The 23107-nt window shown below is 39.2% G+C and overlaps 1 protein-coding gene across 1 annotated transcript; it reads left to right on the top strand.

Annotated features, from left to right (window-relative positions):
* The first annotated feature begins 191 nt into the window (after positions 1-191).
* Positions 192-20414, top strand: CYB5A (cytochrome b5 type A). The gene is made up of 5 exons (XM_060774983.2): positions 192-455; positions 13655-13783; positions 15380-15409; positions 18715-18749; positions 19457-20414. Exons 1-5 carry the CDS (start codon positions 303-305, stop codon positions 19533-19535), a joined length of 426 nt encoding a protein of 141 aa, XP_060630966.1. The 5' UTR covers positions 192-302; the 3' UTR covers positions 19536-20414.
* The last annotated feature ends 2693 nt before the right edge of the window (positions 20415-23107 follow it).

Genomic DNA, 23107 nt, shown 5'->3' with positions numbered 1-23107 from the left:
GATCCTGCAACAATCCTCCCATTTCATCCCAGGAAAGCAAGCCCCTGAGTTTCTTGGAATTCTGCAGGAACACAGGACCCGCCCACAGGCGCCCTGCCAATCCGTTACGAAAGCGTTCCACGAGGCCAATGAAAATCAAGCAAGAGGATCAGGTCCCCGCCTTTCCCTTGCGTAGAGGCGGGCGTGCTCTGGCGTTGCGCATGCGCCGAGGCCTCCCAGGTCAGAGTTCTACGGCTAGGATCCGGAGGTGCTGTAAGAGCCTGCGTTAGAGGAGAGCATCAGCCGGGTGGAAGGCAGAGGCGATGGTGGAGACCAAGAGTGAGACCAAGCCCGGGAAGGAGCCATGGCGGGGTCGCTACCACACGCTGGAAGAGATCCAGAAGCACAACCATAGCCAGAGCACCTGGATCATCCTGCACAACCGCATCTATGACCTCACCAAGTTCCTAGAGGAGGCGAGTATATGAATATAAGGCAAGGGAGGGAAAGCATTGGCTAAAGGTTCAGAAGGAAAGGGTGGAATTTAACCTTGTATCTGCACTGTAGAATTAATGCAGTTTGACACCACTTTAACGTGGAATCATGGGAGATGTAGTTTTACAAGGTCTTTAGTCTCAGCAAACTAACCTAACATTACATTATACTAAGACTAGAGGTGCATCTGTACTGCAGAATTAATGCAGTTTGTCAATACTTTTAGCTCAGTGCCATGGAGGTATGGGGATTGTAGTTTCATAGGCTTTCTCTGCCAAAGAATGCTGGTGCCTCGCCTAACTACAACTCCCGTGATCGTATAGTCTTGGTGTCAAAATGCATTCATTCTCTCATATAGATCCACCTTGACACTTGGAGGATATATTGGTTCAGAGATCAAGAAGCAATTTCCCTTGACAACTTCTCTTCAGTATTGATTCTCAGACTTTATTTGCTTTATTAAAAGGTATGGTGCAGTGAACTTCTTGTACCTTGTTAGGCTTTTTGTAAAACTGAACACTGGCTTCAGTTATGGGTGTGTATATATATGTGTGTGTGTATGTATGTATAAAGGTAAAGGTTTACCCTGACATTAAGACCAGTCGTGTCCAACTCTGGGGTGTGGTGCTCATCTCTATTTCTAAGCTGAAGAGCCGGCATTGTCCGTAGACACCTCCAAGGTCACGTGGCCAGCATGACTGCATGGAGTACTGTTACCTTCCCACCTATTGATCTCACATTTGCATGTTTTCAAACTGCTAGGTTGGCAGAAGCTGGGGCTGACAGCGGAGGCTCACGCCGCTCTCCGGATTTGAACCTGCGACCTTTTGGTCAACAAGCTCAGTAGCTCAGTGGTGTAACCCACTGCACCACTGTGGGCTCCATATATATGCAGCATTTTGAATGTGCAGCTGTGTCTTACGACAGACTCTTAGAATGATCCAATGTGAACTTGTTTGACTTGGAAGAGCAAGATTGCAAAATTTTGTTGCAGAGCAAGCAAACCTTTGGTAATCAGATGATTACTGTTCCGTGCCTACCCAAGCAGCATGATCCCCTTATCAGTTGTTCAAGGATAAAGGGTTCATTACCATTGTCGTTTTTCCTAAGTATATTTAGTGTTCTCAGTGTGAGAAAATAATTAATTATTCTAAGTCAGAGGGCAGGGAATTGCTTTGTTGTTTTGAAACATCTTGTGCAGTCAAGGTGCTATATACAAATACACGATAATTATGATGATGATGAACTGTTCACATTATCATTCTGATTTATTGCATCGTCAGCAAACTAACTGAGGATGTTAACCGCCCTGAGTCCCTTTGGGGGGAGATGGTGGGTTATAAATAAAGTGTTATTATTACTACTACTATTGTTTGATACATAAGATCAGTACACAGCAAACAAGATCACTATGCTGGCTTTTGTACTTGATCACACTTCAGACACTTCTGACGTATCTAGGACTGTGTGATGTATTGGCGAATAATGTGTGCAGTTCGAATAGGGTGGCCTTTTGCAACGGACATAGGGTAATTTTGTCAGTGCTGGTTGTTTTTAAGTGCAGGTCAAGGTCTTTAGGCATTGCATCCAGTGTGCAGATCACCACTGGGTCCACCTTTACTGGCTTGTGCCAGAGTCTTCGCAGTTCGATCTTTAAATCATCATATTGTGCCAGCTTTTCCAGTTGTTTCTCTTCAATCCTGCTGTCGCCTGGGATTACAACATCGACAATCCATACTTTGTTTTTTAACACGATCGTGAGGTCAGGAATATTGTGCTCCAAAACTCTGTCAGTCTGAATTTAGAAGTCCCAGAGTATATGGGTATAACACAAGGGAGGGAAAGCATTGGCTAGTTTGACGTGTTCATTTTCTGTAACTTTTTCTGGCTTGTGATCCCACTAGTTCTTTGTCGCAGGCAAATGGTTTTTGTGGCACAAGTTCCAATGAGGCATCCAAGCAATGGTGTTAGGCCTCTGCTTGTAGTCTATCTGTGCGATCTTCTTGCAGCAGCTGAGGATGTGAACTATTGTTTCATCTGCTTCCTTGCAGAGTCTTCACTTGGGATCTGTCACCGACTTTTCAATTTTGGCTTTGATTACATTTGTTCTAATGGCTTGTTCTTGGGCTGCCAGAATCAGGCCCTCCATCTCCTTTTTCAGAGTCCCATTTGTGAGCCATAACCATGTTTTTCTTTGTCAATTTGGCTCTCAATTTTCCCCAGGAACTGTCCATGGAGAGCCTTCTTTTGCCACTTTTCTCTTCTGCTCTGCATTGTGTTTTTTACAGTATTCACTCTTTGTCTTTTGCACTTTAAGCAATTTACTACTATTGACTTCCCTCAATGTTGGTTCTTGACTATCTTTCACATAATCTGCCAGTGCATGTTTCTCTTCTTCTACTGTTTGTTTCACTTGCAGAAGCCCACTGCCTCCTGATTTTCTGGGCAGGTAAAGTTTGTTGACATCACTATGCGGGTGCAATGAGTAGTGGATTGTCATCAGTTTTCTTGTTTTTCTGTCCAGATCATCCAGCTCTGCTTGTGTCCACTTCACAATTCCAGCAGTGTATCTAAACATGGGGATGGCCCAGGTGGTGATAGCCTTGATTGTATTTCCATCATTTAATTTGCTCTTCAAAACCTTTCTGACTCTTTGGATATGTTCTTTGCTGACCACATTTTTCACATGCCCATGCATATATTATTATTATTCATTTTTCAAGGATAATATATATTGTAGTTAATAATACCTGGAGGGTAGCAGGTTGGAGAAGGGTGGTGATTAAATGGTTGATTCCTTAGGTCTTTGGGTAGGTTCCAAATGAGTTAATGCCAACCAAGCATAGTATCAAAGAACCTTAAAATGCTAATTAAAATGTAAAACTTATATCTAAGCATATAGAAATCTTAAGTCTATTAAGATACAACTTTTTGTGTGTCTTGAGGTCATTATTAATAAAAACATTCCAACTTATGGCAAACCTAAAATGATTCTACTATAATGGTTTCCACAAACGTACACAGTACAACCCCTTCAGTAGTTATTCTTTCTGCCCCCCACCCCAAGCTATGGGTTGTGTTGATGTATGTACAATAGCCTTGGGCTTCAGGATTTTCCAGGCAGTGGTGATTTCATGCTCAATTCCTAGCCCAGGCTACAGATAAGGGATCTGCAGATCTGAGCAATGTTACTCTATGTGTGTATCCATAGATAGAAAAATTAGATAGATAGATAGATAGATAGATAGATAGATCCATACATAAATACATGTACTCAGACTGCCTGGTGGCATAGTAAAAGTTACAGGAATAGTTTATGGTCAGGCTAAGAGATAATGTGAAATACGGGTTTATCTTGAATAGATTCTTCAGCGTGACATTGGTTTTTAATCAGTTTGGGTGGATGATTAAAACTGGATGGTTTCATTGTCACAAAATTAGTGTGCTGCATTTGTGTACTCCAGGTGAAATTTTGTCAGTGGTGTAATGATTAAACCGAGCTGATTTAAAGTCTTATTGTTATATTTAACAAGGTTTAAGTTAATAGGGAACCTCTCTCCAAGCTTAACTATTTTAGCTAAGTATTTCGCTCATTGGATTGGATGGGGGATTCCTTGAGGCAGCGTGAGATCTTATCGCAGAAACTGGGGTGTTAAAACAGGAAACTCCTGGTAATGCCATTTCCCCATATCCTTATATAATGTTTTTATGTTAAGCAAAGAATTTGTGTGTTGAGTGCTAGGAGAGGAAGGATTAAGTTGGTCAGTGCTTCTGCAAAACTGCTATTGTGAATCTTTTGGAAATAAATTAATCTGGGTAGACTTTAAACTGCATGGATGCAGCAGTGACCTCCTGATAGTACTGCCAATGGTGTAGACCAGGCTAGCACAACTTGTGGACTTCCAAGTGTTTGGGGCTCCAACTCCCAAAAGCCTTAGCCAGTAGCCAGTTTGTCCAATGGTCAGTAATTCTGGGAGCTGAAGTCCAAGACACCACCTGGAAGGCCACAGGTTGTAGGCCACATCCTTCTGCTGTAACTAGATAAGACAAACTTGTTTGCCCACATCAAAGTATTGCACTACCAGACTGCAATAATTGAAACACTTTTGACATGTCATACTAGTAATCCATTCGTATTATACATTATGAAAGTTGGCATTGTATTAGTAATAGGTAACTCTTTGCTTTACAGTCTATTCCTGAGCGCGGATGGTGTCATGGTATGAGTCTCGGACTGTGACTTTGAAGAAGAGTTTGAATCCCTGCTTGATCATGGGAAGCCACAAAGTGACGTTGGACTGGTTGCACTCTCTCATTGGTGGTGAAGCTTCCATAATGCATATTCTGCAGCTGGAAAATACAGCCTTGAAATTGCTCTCTTTTGCTTATGTATTCCTATGAAGTAAGGAAGCAATGATAATTTTTAGGGAGGCATATCTGATTCTTCCTTCCAGATGTTAAAGTTTTCTGTAGTTAAGTTATGGTTATGCTAGGGCCTCATCCAAGTTCTTAAACTATTTGAAAGATGTATAATGTTATCCCTATGCCCCACCATATACATCAGCGCAATCTATATCTTCTAACAGGTGTAGGTGCATCATTGAGTATATTGTTTGCCCTAGAACCAGATTCCCCCCTGCTCCCCCCCCCCCAAAGAGCAAGTATATTGTTCTCCATAGAGCCAGATGTTTTGGCTTCAGCTTCATCATTTTGGCAGATGGTCTAGAGCAGTGGTTCTCAACCCGTGGGTCCCCAGATGTTTTAGCCTTCAACTCTCAGACATCCTAACAGCTGGTAAACCGGGTGGGATTTCTGGGAGTTGTACGCCAAAACACCTGGGGACCTACAGGTTGAGAACCACTCGTCTAGAGGAATTGCTTGTGTTATTTGGGTCCTCAGAAGCCATCAATTCTATGGCGTAACAGTTCCAGAGAACATATAAGACAGCAGCAGTTATGTGGAATTGCAACGCCCTGTTATGTTGTGGAATAGCCTTCGTGTTGCCTAATTGCAGGGTTGGCCCTCAGTACGCTTACTTCACAAAGTCTTCAGTGTGGATTTGCCTGTTCATAAAACTGAATACTCTAGCTATCGTAGAATTCCAAATGCAGGTTAAATAAGAACTTCTCCTTTCTAAGGTATTTTCCCAGTGGTTAGCATTGTGACTGGTTAAATAAGAACTGTTTTTATTAAAGTGCAACATACTCATATGGACAGTGTTTCAAGAAACTAACATCTAAGCAATTTTGAAATGAAACAACCTTTTGTTAGTGCCAAGAATAGTATAAGGATGCTTCCAGACTAGCTCTGACTCATAAAATGCTCATCTATAGGTCACAAGGAATAGGTACCGATGAGTGAATAGCTTGATAGATGAGGGATAGTATTCCATCTCTCCTCTTCTATCCTTTGAGAGACCGCAGTAATTTATTCCAAACGAGATTAGATTACTGTGCTGCATAACTGTGGTACCATATCCTAGAATTCAGGGCGCTTTCACACAGGCATATAACCCAGAATATCAAGGCAAAAATCCCACAATATCTGCTTTGAACTGGGGCATGTGAGTCCACATTGCTATATATTCTAGTTCAAAGCAGAAAATATGGGATTTTATTCAGTTGTGTTCTTGTAATCTATAGATTTATTATTGTTAATTTTGTGGTGTGTAGAAGAGTTCTTACTCAGCTGATCTCATGGAATAGGAAGATACTTGTGGCCTGTATCATAATGTACCTTGGGCTATCTTTCATTTGATAGTGATAAGCTTCAATTTTTTTCTCCCCCTACTCATCCCTTTTATTTTCATTTACTTTCTTTCATTTTTATCCTGTCTGCCTATACATTTTAAACGAAAATGTTAAAAATTAAAAGCAAATTAGGCAATAAAACCATTACAATGATTACAATTAAAATATTTGTAGCAAACGTGAGTTTTAAAGGACAGTTTAAAGAGATGTGTCTTCATATTCTTTGCAAAGGGATTTGATTTCATTTAGACATTCTTTTGACACCATAATAAAAAGCCCTGGCTCCTTAAGTGATGGTGCTGTCAACAGGCTTCACCTGAAGGTATTAACATCCTACTGTATTCATAATTAGAGAAGTGGTCCTAGAGATAGCCCAAAACTCTGTGTACCATGTGTTTCAGGAGCACCCAGTGCCATCTCCTTAACCTGGGCAATCTGTAACATATTGTGTTCTGTACCTTTATAATACTAGATGCAAATTCCAAATACAAATAGATTTTATAAAATTGAAATATGTGGTGGTAGTGCTAGATAGAGGTTCCCTTCTTATGAGCAAGATCACAATAAAGCAGGGATTCTCAAACTTTTTCATCCGTAGAGCCCCTTTTGAAGCAAAATTTTATCATAAAGCCCCAATAAATGTTCATATATTATATTATATATAATGTATATATATAAGACATGCCAGTGGCAGATAGATGGAGAGTGTTTGTGTGAACTAAATCACACAATGCAAAAGAAGAAGAAGAGGGAGGAGGAGGAGGAGGAGGAGGAAAGAACAAAGCAAAACTATATTTAAAATGAAGAACAATTGTTACCAACATAAACTTAACAGTATTTCAGTAGAAGACCCCCGGGGCCATCCAGTCCAACCCCCTTCTGCCATGCGAAAAGCACAATCAAAACACCCCCTATAGATGGTCGGCCAGCCATAAATAGTAATAATAATAACAACAGAAACCCCAGAGGCAGGAAGCAGAATGGCATGTGGAGCCCCTCACTATCACCCACAGAGTACAGTTTGAGAATCCCCGCTTTAGAAGATTATTTATGACCTGTGATCCTATAATTTTGTATGCAATGTAGTAGGGAATGAGTCTTATCTTTGCATTGCATTGATACTTAAAGCAGAATGGAGAAATGGCATTTTGTCACTGTATTGGTTTTTATATACTGGTGGCTTTAACTATTGTCACATTCAAACAGCATTGTGAGGAAACCTGGGATTTCCCAGAAGCTTATCAGAAGTTTTTCACTAAAAAAAATGATAATTAGAAACCTTTTACAAAATTATAGTTTTAAGCTATTCGTTTTGCATTTCTTATTTAATCACAGGTAAATGTTGTTTCCAGATTGTTGTAGGTTTTTTGGGCTATATGGCCATATTCTAGACGTTTTGCCTGCATCTATGAACCTCACAACCTCTGAGGATGCTTGCCACTGATGCAGGTGAAATGTCAGAAGAGAATGCTTCTAGAACATGGCCATATAGCCCGAGAAACCTACAACAATCCAGTGATTCCAGCCATGAAAGCCTTTGACAATAGAATGTTATTTCCATTTAAAGGGTATGTAAAAATGGTATGTCTCATTTGCATGAGAGATGGTTTGTAGGATGAACCAGCAAGGACCACAGATCTATACTGAGATTCTATAGGTAGTATTCATGGACTTCTCCAGCCAAATTGTTGTTGAATAGAACAAATTTCCAGCAATTAGAAATTTTGGAGACCCACTTGCACATTACTTAAAAATAAATACTGGTAACATTCTGTACTGAAAATTGTGATGAGGTCTAACATTGCATTGAAAATGTGTGCTAAGAATATAAAGTTATACAAAACTGAGGTGAGATCAGATCCCTACATTTTGAAGAATAATTCATAAATCATATTTAAAATTTTATCATAATCTGTACAAGACAGAGATGAGAATTATTGTGCAACTCCCGTATGGTTTCGCTTCATCTGTCATTTTAGAAGCTTGTTTACTTATTTTGTAATCTTGGTATATGTCCAAGATGTGATTTGAAGTCTTAAGATGCAATAGGAGATGCTATTCACTGCAAGTCTATAGTCTCCTGGATAAACAAAGGAATGTTGACACAGAAAGAAAGGAATGTGAAAAACTCAGATAATTTTTAAATTCAGTACAAGAATAATAGTGCTTTTGATACAGAAGAAAAGCTTAGCTTTTGAAACCTGGACGGAAAGAGGCAGTGCCTTTTTTGCATTTGATGACAAATATTACTGGGAGGAAAGTGTGACTACGTAAATGCATGGTGTGTGTCAGTAGTTTTAATCACTCCTCCTTCTGTTCAGGAGAAGGTGGTTACGTGCAATTTCTCACTCTGACTAGAGGCCACTATTCTGATCTGTGGACTGTAGGTTAAAAGTTAACAATAAAAAATCCTCCTCCAACTCTAGAAAAGTTAAAGATTGTTGCTTTTGGCAGTTTGTATTCTCAGCTTATGTGTACACACTCTGCATCCTGATTTGTTGAGTTCTTGTACATTAGCTCTCACTCCTCCTCCTAAGTATAAGAAGGCCAGTTGCAATAGTATGATTTTCCTTATTTTAAGGATGTCTTCAAATCAGCATGCATATTAGTTGTCTTATAGATATAACAACTAAATTAAATACAGGCACTTCCCATTTATTGGACAGGTTTGGGGGTGAGAGCACTGTGGAAAACTGGAAATTGACAATACGTGAAACCCAGTCCTTTATTAGCTTGCAAATGCATGGTGTCTGCAGAAAAACAGGTCTGTGCATTGTTGGAAAGGCATGTGAAAGGTAATGAAAACATGATGACATAGATTGAAAGAGCAAGCTAGACATCAAATGTGTAGGTTTGAGTATTCACAGATTGTACATCCATGGATTCTACCATCCATAGCTTGAAAATCCTTTTTTTAATCCAAAAAGCAAACTTTGATTTTGCCATTTTAATATAAGGAACACCACTTTACTACTCCATTGTATATAATGGGACTTGAGAGCCCACTGGGTTTGGTATCTATGAGGGTCCTGGAACCAAACCCCAGTGGACACCAAGGGCACATTGTAATTGCAAAGGGGTCAAAAGAACAAATTGTCAAAAGTGAACATCAGAAAGCAAGGATCACCTATAATTTATGCAGAAATGTATCTTCACATATAAAACTATTTGATCTTAATAGAGATCCATATGCTGGCTAATGATAATCACATTGGGTTGCTGTGAGTTTTCCAGGCTGTATGGCCATGTTCCAGAAGCATTCGCTCCTGATGTTTCACCCACATCTGTGGCAGGCATCCTCAGGTTGTGAGGTCTATTGGAAACAAGGCAAGTGAAGTTTATATATCTGCAGAATGTCCAGGGTGAGAGAAAACACTCTTATCTGGTTGAATCAAGTGTGAATGTTGCAATTGGCCACCTTGCTTCGCATTGAATGGCCTTGCAGCTTCAAAGCCTGGCTGGTTGCTGCCTGAGGGATTCTTTGTTGGGAGGAGTTAGCTAGCCCCGATTTATTCTTGTCTGGAATTCCCCTGGTTTTTTTAATTGTTGTTCTTTATTTACTGTCCTCATTTTAGAATTTTTTTAAAAATACTGGTAGCCAGATTTTTTTCATTTTCATGGTTTCCTCCTTTCTGTTGAAATTGTCCACATTCTTGTGGATTTCAATGGCTTCTCTGTGTTGCAATTGGCCACCTTGATTAGCCTGCCAGAGATGTGGGCGAAATATCAGGAGAGAATGCGACTGGAACATGGCCATACAGCCCGGAAAGCTCACAGCAACCCAGTGATTCCAGACACGAAAGCCTTCGACAACACATGGCAATCACATCTCCCTTAGAATGACCAAGAAGTGATTGTAAGGACTGCCAATGTCAGTTGAGTTCAGTGCATTTATCATACCTTTGCACCATTATTCTGATGGCATGGGCATGTAATACAATTGTTTTGCATGCATAATGCATGGCTTTGCAAACATGCATTTGTTTCCATGTGTACTTTTATGCTTCTAGGTGTGTACTTCAAACTTTTTAATGACACTTATTTGTGGATTTGCTGAAAAACACCCCCACCCCACCCCCGTAATAACTGGTGTATGGGAGGCCTACACAACCTTTGACCCTCCAGGTGTTTGGGTCTCTAACTCCCAGAAGCTTGTCCAATGGTCAAGAATTCTGGGAGCTGAAGTTCAAAAAACCTGGAGGGCCACAGATTGTGCAGGCCTCGCATATGGCAACCTTGAAGTTTGGTTCCTGCTTCTGCTTTGAGTTGCAGTAGTTTGATAGATCTTTTTGTTCCAGTTCAGTGGCACTTTTCTCCACCTGCTTTCCTGGACTTATTTCTAGAGGTGCGGATATCTAGTGAAGCACAGAGTGAACAGCTAAAAACAGGGTAACCTCACCCATACTACTTGGTGATCTCCATGGATCACTTTTTGGTCACTGTTGTATGCTGACCAACAATAATCCTGCCCTCACCTTCAATCATCCTGAAACAGGGACTCCAAACATGTTAGTTAATGCTGCATGAATTTGTCGAGATTCTGAAAGTATCTTTCATAGCAGGAGCCGCAGAAAGCTAAGGTTCTAGTTAGTTGCCACAAAAAGCCATTTATCATCTGAAGATAAATATTTCTGTTATCTGTCTAAGTTCACCCACTAATTGTTTTGAATTCCAAAGGTTGGAATGAAGGTGAATATTTTGAAAATTACAAGATCCTTATCTTGATTATTAAATCTGCATGACATTTAATTCCCATCATTGTGTCTATAAATCTTGTCTATTTAAGTGTGGCTTTCTTTTTGGGCTTTCCTTTTCCCAGTAGAAAAAATACTTTTGCTTTGAGTGCCATGGGTAAGCAAAGCGTGCCCTTCCCAAGAGGCACCCAGGGTAAAAGTAAGTTTTCATTTTATTTCTGGCTACAGGATATTCCCAAATTACTTCCAAGGAGTGTGGAGAATATTTCTTCAAGGTTTGGAGGTTTCCTTCCCCACAAGGGGCCAGAAACAATTTTAATAATAATAAAAAGCAGTTTCCTTTCCATGTATTTTATTATACTGCTACTGATTATATATATTTTTATTTATTACCTGCCTCTCCTTATTGCTTTTGCATTTCCCTGAGCCAATTTAGGCTCAGTAGAGGCTTAATTTGCAAAAGTCCTCATGTCCTGTTTTTAAAAATCCTCTTCTAGCTCTATAATAGCAGATGAAGGCCCAAAATATGGTGATGATTCATCCATAGGCCCTTGAGATCTATGAGAGCAAGATAAATTGTGTCACGATACAAAACACTTTCCTAATTTATTTTGGGATATGAAGTTCACACAGTCTTCATAAAGAGTCCATTGCATGAAATGTCTTTAAGGTGTAGCTGTTCACTTCTGTCTTGTATTCAAATTGGTTTTTAAAGGTTGGGTTCATCCCCTCCTCTAGTATTATGTAAATGAACTTTGCTGTTGAACCTGTTTGTGGATTCCTTTGGCTAAAGACAGTTCAAATCTCAAAGTACTTGACTTTGGTTGTTGCCTATGATCTTTGCTCCATTTATTTGCTTGGTTACTTATCAGAGCTGATTCAAGGGCAGGATTTGTGGGTTGTACTTGCTCTCTGTCTTGCATAATCTCTCTTTTACATGCACTCTCTTAACCTTATTTTGGCTTGGTGACCATGTGTAATCTTTGCTCTCCATATTTTTGCTTAGTCACTGTGCATAAGCACTTGCCCTTTTTTAACTCAAGTATTTTATGTATGGAAGAAACACCGAAATTTCACCAATTTCACTATAATGAAACAGAATAGTATTTAGGGCTTTTAAAAGAGTATCTAGACCAGCATTTCTCAACCTGGGTGTCGGGAGCCCTGGGGGGGGGGGAGGGGGAGTCAGGAGGGAGTTTCAGAGGGGCCACTAAAGACCCATCTGAGGGATTTCTTTTTTTCATGAATTAAAACAACGTTTATTGGTAGACATATATTTCTGATGGTCTTAGGAACCCCTTTGGTAGAGATGGCTGAAAATCTCTCCGCCTGTCCTTCCCTTCCTTTTTGGAAACAGATGGCAAATCCTCCTACCAAAAGCTCTCCTCTGCTGTGATTGGCTGGCCCTTCAGCCAAGGGGAGGGCTTTTTCTGAAACTCCAAGCAGGGAGGGGAGAGCAAGTGTGCTTGGCACATGGCAGTGTGGTGAGCATGTGCAGGTAAGGGAGAGCATGCAAGCTGGAGGGAGGCTCATGCCAGCGAGTTCTTTCAAGGCATGGGCGTTCTGCGTGGGAAGTTTGGCCCAATTCTATCATTGGTGGGGTTCAGAATGCTCTTTGATTGTCGGTGAACTATAAATCCCAGCAACTACAACTCCCAAATATCAAGGTCTATTTTCCCCAAACCCCACCTGTGTTCACATTTGGGCTTATTGAGTATTCGTGCTAAGTTTGGTCCAGATCAATATATCATTGTGTGAGTCCACAGTGCTCTCTGGATGTAGGTGAATTACAACTCCAAAACTCATGGTCAATGCCCACCAAACCCTTCTAGTATTTTCTCTTGGTCATGGGAGTTGTGTGTGCCAAGTTTGATTCAATTCCATTGTTGGTGGAGTTCAGAATGCCTTTTGACTGATTCAGATTTTGGCGTATCGGGTATTTGTGCCAAATTTGGTCCAGTGAATGAAAATACATCCTGCATATCAGATATTTACATTACAATTCATAACAATATCAAAGTTACAGTTGGGAAGTAGCAAAAAAATAATTTTGTGGTTGGGGGTCACCACAACATGAGAAACTGTGTTTAGGGGTTGCGACATTAAAAAGGTTAAGAAGAAACTGATCTAGACTATATCTTGTTTCTGTGAAAAGTTTGGCTTGAATGATTGCCATACTCATGCTCTGTGTGTGTTGGGAGGTGCTGAAGACTGAGGGCCCTGCTGCAACATGACACTGGAAATTTGTGTTTCATTTCCCTCCTTTATTATTCCCTTGGGTTCCTTTTAGTCTCCCTTGAACTAACATCTACCAGTTTGCTTTGGTCTGAATTGAATGGAGAGGAAGGGATTTAAATTATGCAGAATGTCTATTCTAAATTATTTGTTGAGAGACCTTCAGCGATTTTCTTTTTTGTGATACTGTTCTTACTTGGATTCTGTGATTTGAAATTGTTGTTTAATGTGATGTTTTAACTGGTTGGTTTTTAATGTTTTAATGTGCTGTTTATTTATTAATTATATGTGTACATGCAGCATCAAATTGCTGCCTTTGTAAGGCCGCCCTGAGTCCCCTTCGGGGTTGAGAAGGGCGGGATATAAATGCGGTAAATAAATAATAATACTTTTGTGAATTTTGGCTGTAAGAGTACTGTCATTGTCAGTACATAGGAAAATAAAGGAATGAGAAAATAAATAAGAAAGAGACTGCTATATTTATATACTGTTTTCTTACAGCACCCAGGTGGTGAAGAAGTACTAAGGGAACAAGCAGGAGGAGATGCTACAGAAAGTTTTGAGGATGTTGGCCATTCCACAGATGCCAGGACGCTGTCAGATACTTTCATTATAGGAGAACTTCATCCGGTGAGTACACTGTCCTGAAGCATGATATTTTTATGTTTCCTGCCCACTTTGCATAGTTTTTATATCTCTATGAACAAATCTAAGACAGAAATCCTACAATTATTGTTTTATTTACGTATATAGCACAATCAGTAGACATGGCACATTACAAACATATAATCCATTAATCATCAAGTTTATTAGTGATGCTTTTAATTTTTAAAATTGGTTATGTGTTCATTCTCTCAATGAGAATGGAACTGTAAAATAACAGTGCAAATACCTAGAATGGAAAATCAGGACAAATACAAAATTTTAAAAATAAAAGTTTTGTCTTAGAAGACACCAAATTTCTCTTTGTACGCTCTACCTCCCTCCAAATGTTTCGTTCTTGGTTTACACATATATTTGAATCCCAGTTCTGGGGAAATGGTGGAACATCAAGCCAATCACTAAATGAGTCCGCAAATCTAAACCAGTGTTTCTCAACCTAGGATTGGGACCCCTGGGGGGTGGGGGGGGGGTCGCCAAAGACCATCAGAAAACACAGTATTTTCTGTTGGTCATGGAGGTTCTGTGTGGGAAGTTTGGCCCAATTCTATCGTTGCTGGGGTTCAGAATGCTCTTTGATTGCTGGTGTACTATAAATCCCAGCAACTACAACTCCCAAATGTCAAGCTCTATTTTCCCCAAACTCCACCAGTGTTCACATTTGGACATATTGAGTATCCATGCCAAGTTTGATCCAGTGAAAGAAAATACATCCTGCATATCAGATATTTACCTTACAATTCATAACAGTAGCACAATTACTGTTATGAAGTAGCAACAAAAACAACATTCATAATTGGGGGTCACCACAGCATGAGGAACTGTATTAAGGGGTCATGGCATTAGGAAGGTTGAGTACCACAGATCTAAGTCATGTGTGGCACTCCAAAGATACAACAGTAAACGTGTCCAATTTACTTAAAATATATCTGAACTATGAATGTGGTCCCAGGATTCCTCAAAAACAGTTAATTGCATTACCATTTATTCTCAAGGTGTCCATTCATCAGACCCCGGCATTAATGGAAATATTCTTAAACTAAATATGAATACTTTTGGTGTTTGAACAGATGTTCTCTCGGGGGGGGGGGGGGAGTGCTTTCTGGAAATGTTGAAGCCAGATCAAATAGAGGTTTACCTTGTCCTTTTTTCAGGAAGACTGGAAATTTATTTTACTGCTTTAGCAATAACATTCTTCATTTCTAACTTAGCAAAGGGACAGACATGCTGCGTTGGCAGGTGTTTCTTACTCTTTGCCATTTGAAAAGTGGTCTGGGCTTTTTTTTAGGGGTGGGGTACAGAATAAAATCAGGAACTACAGATTCTGTAATAAACCAAATAAAGCATGTTGTTTTACCAAAAGTCAATCAGGAATCTGTTTCCTTTGGGGAGGCTCCTTGTGAGTGATACATTTTTGTGTGAAAGAGAGTGATGATGGGGAAAGATCAGGGATAGGCATTTTTCTGTTCCGGAAATTTGGCAAGTAATGTTTGAACAGCGCTTTGCATTTAGTAATTTTAAGCATTTGACATCATGTTATTTATCACTGTGTTTTGTGTCTTTCAGGATGATTGGGATAAAATTAAGAAACCAACGGTAAGCAAAACCTCAATCCAGCCTTCCATAGTTAATAACATCTCTTTTTGCTTGTATTATCCCAACATACTCGGGATGCATTTCAGAAGGGCAACATGTGGGAAGAGTTTAGCAAAGTCCTAGCACCCTAGAATATTAAATGAAGGAGAGTGAGAAAATTACTACAGGCTTACTGTTTCATAAGGACTCCAGATTTGGTAGATGAGAAGGCTGTGGTTTGGATTTATACTTCAGATTAATCTTTCTCTTTCACTCTCTGCTTTAATTTGAGGTTCTTGGAAGTGCAAGTGTTGACACTCCTTGATTTTCTCTGGCTTTGGGTTGTAAACATTTTGCAACTGGTTTTGCAACAGTTGCATAATTGAAAACCTTCAGATTACTTTTCAATCTAGTCTGGTTTCTAGATTAGTAGTCTTGGAAATTGCTTTGTTATATTGGAGGTGGGAGGGTTGTCAGTATTGTTTGTGAACGTTGTGCAAGAATCCACAAGAGACAGGCTTTAACACATTCTATAGTATTCTTATTTTTCACAGTAAAAAACAGGTTGTCCACACCTGAAAAATTAATTTTTCACTTCCAAAGCAGGGTACTGGAGTGAAGTGTAGAACCATCCTCCATAAAGCCAAGGAAAGTTATGAACCTACTTAGAAAAAATATCACTACATTTTGAAATAATGGATGTTGTGGAAAGGAGAAAAGCAAGGTTGAAAACAATTCAAAGTGCATCAGTTCTGATACCTGGGGACCATTACTTTTGTGTTTGGTTGTAGAAGAACAAAGGGCAAATATTGCTCCATCTTGCTTTGATAAGCTTTATAGGTTTTGCATGTGTAAAAGTAATCCTTGGAATCTTTCTTCACTTTGTGTGTTAATTTTAAACTAAACCATATTACACTGGAAAATTATGTGCACCATCTTAAAGGTATTCTCCAGATTACTGTGAGATGTGCATACCACAATACTTGTCATGTAATTGTGTAAGTATCGTATACTAAGTTGCACTATTGCTCCAGTTTATCTACTTTGCCTGGCATTAGACATCAAAAGCCTCAACAGAGGTACTTTAATAGATAATATTGTAAATCATTTAAATTAGGGATATGATGGATTAAGTCTGAAGCCCTGTATTAACAAAACATGTAGTTTCTCCTTGAAGTTGGTGGAAAAGAGACACTCAAAGGAAGCTGTTCTCTAAGCCAGAAGCCAAAATGTTAGAATCACAATAGAGATAGACCTCAAAGGAATTGCATACATGCTCTCAGTATTATTTATTTATTTCCAGTATTTATATTCCTCCTTTCTCACCTCAAAGGGGGACTCAGGGTGGCTCACAGGACATATGAGGCAAACATTCAGTGCCATTTAATACACAACTAGACTGACAATTAGGTATAGCAAAAAGGTATATATCGGCTTTTCCACATCTTTCGGCATCTTGGAAGGTGTGCTGGGGGGGGGGGGGCTGTTGCTCTATCTCCCTGCCAAAGAGCTTGTTCATAACTTCCTCCTTTTTGGATTGAATTGCCAGCATTCCTTATGGGTGCCTCAGAATACCGCCCCACTTTTTTTGAATCACATTTGCTTTTGAATCTCTAGGTAGGGGGAAGCTGGGCTAAAGACTAGGAGCTCAACCTGACTCGGCTTTAAACTTGGAGCCTTTTGACTGACAAGGTTGACTACAGCTGGTGGTTTAACATGCTGTGCTAAAGCCAGCCCTTCTAGCTTCAGTGAAGCCCAGCTAGCTCGTAATGCTGAATTGCATGTAACGAAAGATGGTGTTTTTTGTTTTAGTATTGAGAAGGTGCTTGCGTCTCTTTTGAGAGAGAAAAAGCAGGATATAATACTAATAATAATTCTGACATTTACATTTTGAAGTGAGATAGCCCTCGGGTACTAGTTTTACTATCACTTCTTTTATAGTGAAGATTATTATACAAAGGCACTTTTTTGTCTTCTGAATGGGTTTTGGAGTGCATTGCTTAGCATCTGCTTCTTTCTTGTTCTAGACTTCACTTCTTATTCCAAGTGGCAGGATAATTCTAGTTAGCAAGTAAATTGACCACATTCAGGTTTGCCTTTTAGTTTTATAAATGGAAATGCTTCGAAGGTTATTCTTAGTAATCACAGTTTGGTATTACGAATTCATGAGACTAGAGAGGACTTTGAGCAGTGGCTGGATTTCATTTGCTTTAAAATGTGGCAGGGAGAATGGTTGGTTTTTTGTCCTTGCCAGTTTCCATTCCACTAAATCCTCTTCACATTTCACTAATAATGCAGTGTTCATGTTAAGAAACCCTTAGCAGTATTCAGTGAGTGCAAAGTAAACCTCTGTACTAGCAAGAGAGTACTCATAGCACTTGTCAACACACATTTTGGTGCCTCAAATGTTAAACCTGTTTCTTGGAATATTTGGCCTGCTGATTCCTAAAAATGGCACCAGGTTTCTCCTCTCAACTCTAATTTTCGAGATACAGAACATAATGCTGTATACCAGTTGCCATCTGCTTGCCTGTAGAAAACCAAGATAACCATAACTAACAAACTAGAACTGAGACAGTCTATCCAATTAAATTTTCTGAATCAGTGCACCAAAAAACCTCAGGAATAGCCTAAAAAAACAAGACATCAGGCGATTATTGTTGTTGTTGTGTTATATAGTTAATGATAAGCTAAACTGAATGAGAAGTTTGAAACTACAGGTTATCAAAGACATTTTGGGCACCGCAATTTAAGGGAGATGTTGACAGGCTGGAATGTGTCCAGAGAAGGGCGACTAAATGATCAAGCATCTGGAGAACAAGCCCTATAAGGAGTGGCTTCAAGAGGTGGGCATGTGTAGCTTGCAGAAGAGAAGGCTGAGAGGAGACATGATAGCCATGTTTCAGTATGTATGGGGAAGTCATAGGGAGGAGGGAGCAGGCTTGTTTTCTGCTGCCCTGGAGGCTAGGACAGGAACAATGGCTTCAAAGTACAGGAAATGAGATCCCACTTAAACATTAGGGAGAACTTCCTAACTATGAGAGCTGTTCAGCAGTGGAACTGTCTGCCCTGGAGTTTGGTGGAGGCTCATCCTTTGGAGGCTTTTAAACAGAGGCTGGATGACCATCTGTCGATGGTGCTTTGAATGCAATTTTCCTGCTTCTTGGCAGGGGGTTGGACTGGATGGCTCACAAGATCTCTTCCAATTCTGTGATTCTATGATTCTACGTCAGGGAACTAATGGTGAAAATGCTAAGTCAAGCATTGCATGAGGTGGTTTATGGCAAGTTTAAAACATTTCACTAATTTGGATGCTTGTTTTTCAGGACACTTACATTACCACCGTGGAATCTAGTTCCAGGTACAGTATGGCTTTCCTTGACTCATTTATATACTACATGTGCTTATTTTCTTTTCTGCCTTAAATCTGTAGAATGGATATCGGAGTTTGGTATTACGATATGTGTTTATGTATGCTGATTAAGCAGCTCAAATGATTCTTTAAATATAGCACATTGGCCACAAAGATCTCATGCGTATAATCTAGAGCTGTTTCTCAGGTTATGTGTTCTGGGAGACTGGCAAAGTCCACTTTGGTTTAGAATCCAGTAGTATTTTTTTCAGTGAAAGTGAGAGTATAATACTGGTAGCAATTGTGGACTTGCTTGTGCTTGTGAATCTTTTGTGTTAAATTGAGGGTGAGTCAGACTTCATACATTTGAGCCTTGCTTATGAGACATTTGAACAATAATATTACCTGAAAAAAAAGCTTTCTATCTGTTTGCAAAAGAACCAGTTAGGCATCTCAGTAAACTGTGCATTGCTTCTATGAGAATTCTAGGCTCAATGCCTTTTCTTAATTCACATTATTACTTAGCAATAACCATGTCGAGCATTTATTTTATTACTCAGGACTATAGTTTCATTGTGTTTGGCTCTAAGTGGGGTAATAAGCCTGTTTGATCTGCTGTTTCTCAGATGAAGATACGATAAAAAGTTTAGTTTTCAGTAGTCTGTCATTTCAAAGCAAATAGGTGTTGTATTGAAGTAATTTTCTGTTTCTTCTAGTATATGGACCAACTGGGTGATTCCTGCAATAGCAGCGATTATTGCCGTCTTTATGTATCGCCTCTATATGTCTGAGTAAACATCTTTCGGAGAAGCTGTAATGGGACATAACTTTTTGGGAAAAGAGAGCCAAGTATGCACCACTAACCACCTTCACATCAGGACAGTATCTGAAATCACCTTAAAAAAAAAGTACCACCTCTTTTTCTCAAAGTCAAAGCTGCTTCAGCAGTGCACTTTTAATGATGCCTTTAATGCAACTGTTTTTAAACGCAACAGAATTTTTTTTCCTTTTATATTATCATGTTCATTAATTATCTGTGTGATACTATCAAGCTGTTTGTAAAAATGGAAACACCGTTTGTCTATGAATTAGTATAAGATAAGCAACATTCTCCAATACTTAATGCTTTTTTTAATGAATTCTTTCGATTTCTCTTGCCAATATAATAAATAACCAGGAGGAGGAGATTGTGTCTATGCAAATTATTTCCATCTTTGCCTTCACATATTGTTGTTTGTTTTCCTTTCCATTTCTGTTGTTTCTAGGGTTGATGCCTGTGTGTCCTTTTTTCTAAGTTCTTCTGGGAAACAAAGGAAATCCAGATCTTTTATTTCCATTACTTATATATATGTTCAAGGAAAACGTAGTGGCACATCTCCAATTGTAATCCATGCATTTTGGTGCAACTCATAATCACCCTTCTCTGTTATCTTGAAATCCTCTGATTCTTTCTGCTTTGTGGAATTCAACATGTGAACTTCTAGTGCCTGTTTGCTGATTGTGCTTTTGTAATGAAGCAAGAGAAGGAAATATAAGAACATTGCTACTTGGTGTCATGTTTTTATTTCTCCAGTTTTAATCAACTGTATGTTTTATGTATAATGTCATTTGCTTATAATACTTTCGTTAGTCACACAGAAATTATTCTGGAATAAACTCAAAATATTTACTGTATCTCTGCCTTTCCTGTATGAGAGTTGTAGAGTCTGTACAGTATCAAACTTGGCTGATAAAAATGCAAGTGCATTTTTAAAATGGGGATTGGAAGAACATGACATTTATGAATTTCTAAACTATTTGTAAAGGAATAAAGAGAAAGGAGAAAGAAAGTCCCAAAGTTAGAATGATTTGTGGTAATTTACCAAAGCTTAAGTCTTGTTAGTACTGACCAGAGTAGACACCTAAATTAATGAGGTTTGCCTATCTGATTATTTATTTTTCTTTTTTCAACGGGTCTACTCTAATTTGTACTAAGTAACAAGATGCTGATCTGTTTGCTTACTACACTGCAAGACCCAAATCTACCCCTCTTGGGAATCTTTAGAAATATAATTTAAAAATCAGTTTAATTGACAGTATTTATATCACTTATGGTTAGAATCCTGGATAAAGCTGTAAATCTAAATGGATTGTGGCCTTCAGGTTTCAGGCCAACTATGCTTTGGCAGCCATTTTAACTTAAGTATGAATTAAATAGGAATTGAAATATTTATCTTAAAATATTCCTTTTTTCATTTTAACAAGAAAAAAAGCTATTGTTGCAAATTAAATTAACTTTTCATTTTAATATCCTCTAAATCTTCTAATATGAAAATAGGAAATCAGAAGATGCTTACTTCTTGGGAGGAGAGCAATGTCCAATCTCGATAAAATAGTGAAGAGTAGAGACATCACACTGGCAACAAAGATCCTCATAGTCAAAGCAATGGTCTTCCCCGTAGTCACCTATGTATCTGAGAGCTGGACCTTAAGGAAGGCTGAGCGAAGGAAGATAGATGCTTTTGAACTGTGGTGTTGGAGGAAGGTTCTAAGAGTGCCTTGGATAGTGAGAAGATCCAACCAGTCCATACTTCAGGAAATAAAGCCCAACTGCTCATTACAGGGAAGGATAGTAGAGGCAAAGATGAAGTACTTTGGCCACATCATGAGAAGAAAGGAAAGCTTAGAGAAGACAATTATGCTGGGGGAAAAGGAAGGAAAAAGGAAGAGGGGCCGACCAAGGGCAAGATGGATGGATGGTATCCTGGAAGTGACTGGCTTGACCCTGAAGGAGCTGGGGGAGGTGATGGCTGACAGAGCTCTGGTGTGGTCTGGTCCATGAGGTCACGAAGAGTAGGAAGAGACTGAACAAATGAACAACAACAATATGAAAATATAGTCACTTAAAACACAGATTATTTCATTTCACTTTTATCCCACTTTCATTTCTTGGGACTTGGATTCAAAGTTGCTTACACCATAATTGTATAAAGGAGGCAACTAAAAAAAAGGTTAGGATTATTACAACAAACACGGATTAAAAAGACACATCTTTCTTTATGTTATCAAAGGCAGTTTGTCTTTGATAATATAAAATGTTCCCTAAATTAGCATGCCAAATGCACATATGAAATGTGGTGGTCTAAAAAAAAGGGAAACTTATGGAAACACTGAAAATCTAGAAGCTTTTCGTTAGATACAACATCAACATGACAACTTCAGTAATTCTGTCTCAGATTTGTAAAAAGTCTGGTTCAGCTCATTAAAAATAAGGGACGAAGTGTTTAAAGCATAATACATACATGAAAGTTACCTACCTGAAAATGACTCTCAAAAATCCCTGGCAGTTTACCAGCTGTTTGGATTTCTGGGAGTTGAAGGCCAAAATATCTAGGAACCACAGGATGAGAACCACTGGGTTAGACCCTAATTCAGAACATGAACAGTTGTTCTAAGCTCTTGACCCACAAGCTTGTACAGTTTGAACTACTGTGTAAACTCATTGTTCTGCTTGCTGCATAACTAAGAACACAATTTCAGAATTTGGGATTTGCAACAAGATGGAAAGGCCTAGCCATAGGCACTAAAGGTTAAATACCAGCAAAAGACATGCACCATTGAAAGTGTTTAAAAATATATATTGTTCTGCAGCAATGTTACCAGTACACTGGCCAGCTTTATTAATTTACTGTCCTGCTTAAGCTCCAATTCTGGGCAAATTCTGGCCCTCCCGGTATTGTTAGATTATATTTCCAATGCCCATGATGTTCAGCTCCTTGGGGTGGAGTGGCAAGTCTCCACACCCATCTTGAATCAATATATTTTCCAGGAGTTTTAAAAGTTACATTTTGACCCCAAACTCCCTGAACCTGCCAGTCATTATGATACTGAACATGCCGGTTGGAGTTTTCTAAAAATTATAAATCAGTGTCTCATGTCCTCGCAAGAGAAGCTGGACCTGACAGACGGGATCTCATCCCGCTCCCCAGATTCGAACCGCCAACCTTTCATTCAGCAGTCCTGCAGGCGCAAGGGTTTAGCCCATTGCGCCACAGGGGGCTCCTAACTGACATAGGTCAATGCTATGAAATCCTGTGATTTGTAGTTTGACTCACTGGCTTTCCTTGACAGACATATAAAGACCTGGTACCCATTGCATTCAACCATAGCAGTTAAAATGTCAAACTGCATTAATTCTGCAGTATAAATGCAGCCCCGTAGTCAAGTGTATTGTTGAATGAAAGGCATCACTTCAAAAAATTCTGGGGTCAACACAGGAGGAAACTTTCATTCACTTGTTTAAAAATGACAGAATGGGTACTGAGAAAGTTTCACCTTCTTTGTGGTTGTTCAGTATATGACTTATGATGATTCTTCTTCCCAGTTTG

The sequence above is a fragment of the Anolis sagrei genome, chromosome 4, assembly GCF_037176765.1.
Source record: "Anolis sagrei isolate rAnoSag1 chromosome 4, rAnoSag1.mat, whole genome shotgun sequence".
Classification (NCBI taxonomy): Eukaryota; Metazoa; Chordata; class Lepidosauria; order Squamata; family Dactyloidae; genus Anolis; species Anolis sagrei.
Note: the sequence above shows the minus strand (reverse complement) of the source record. Positions and strands in the feature narration are given on the sequence as shown.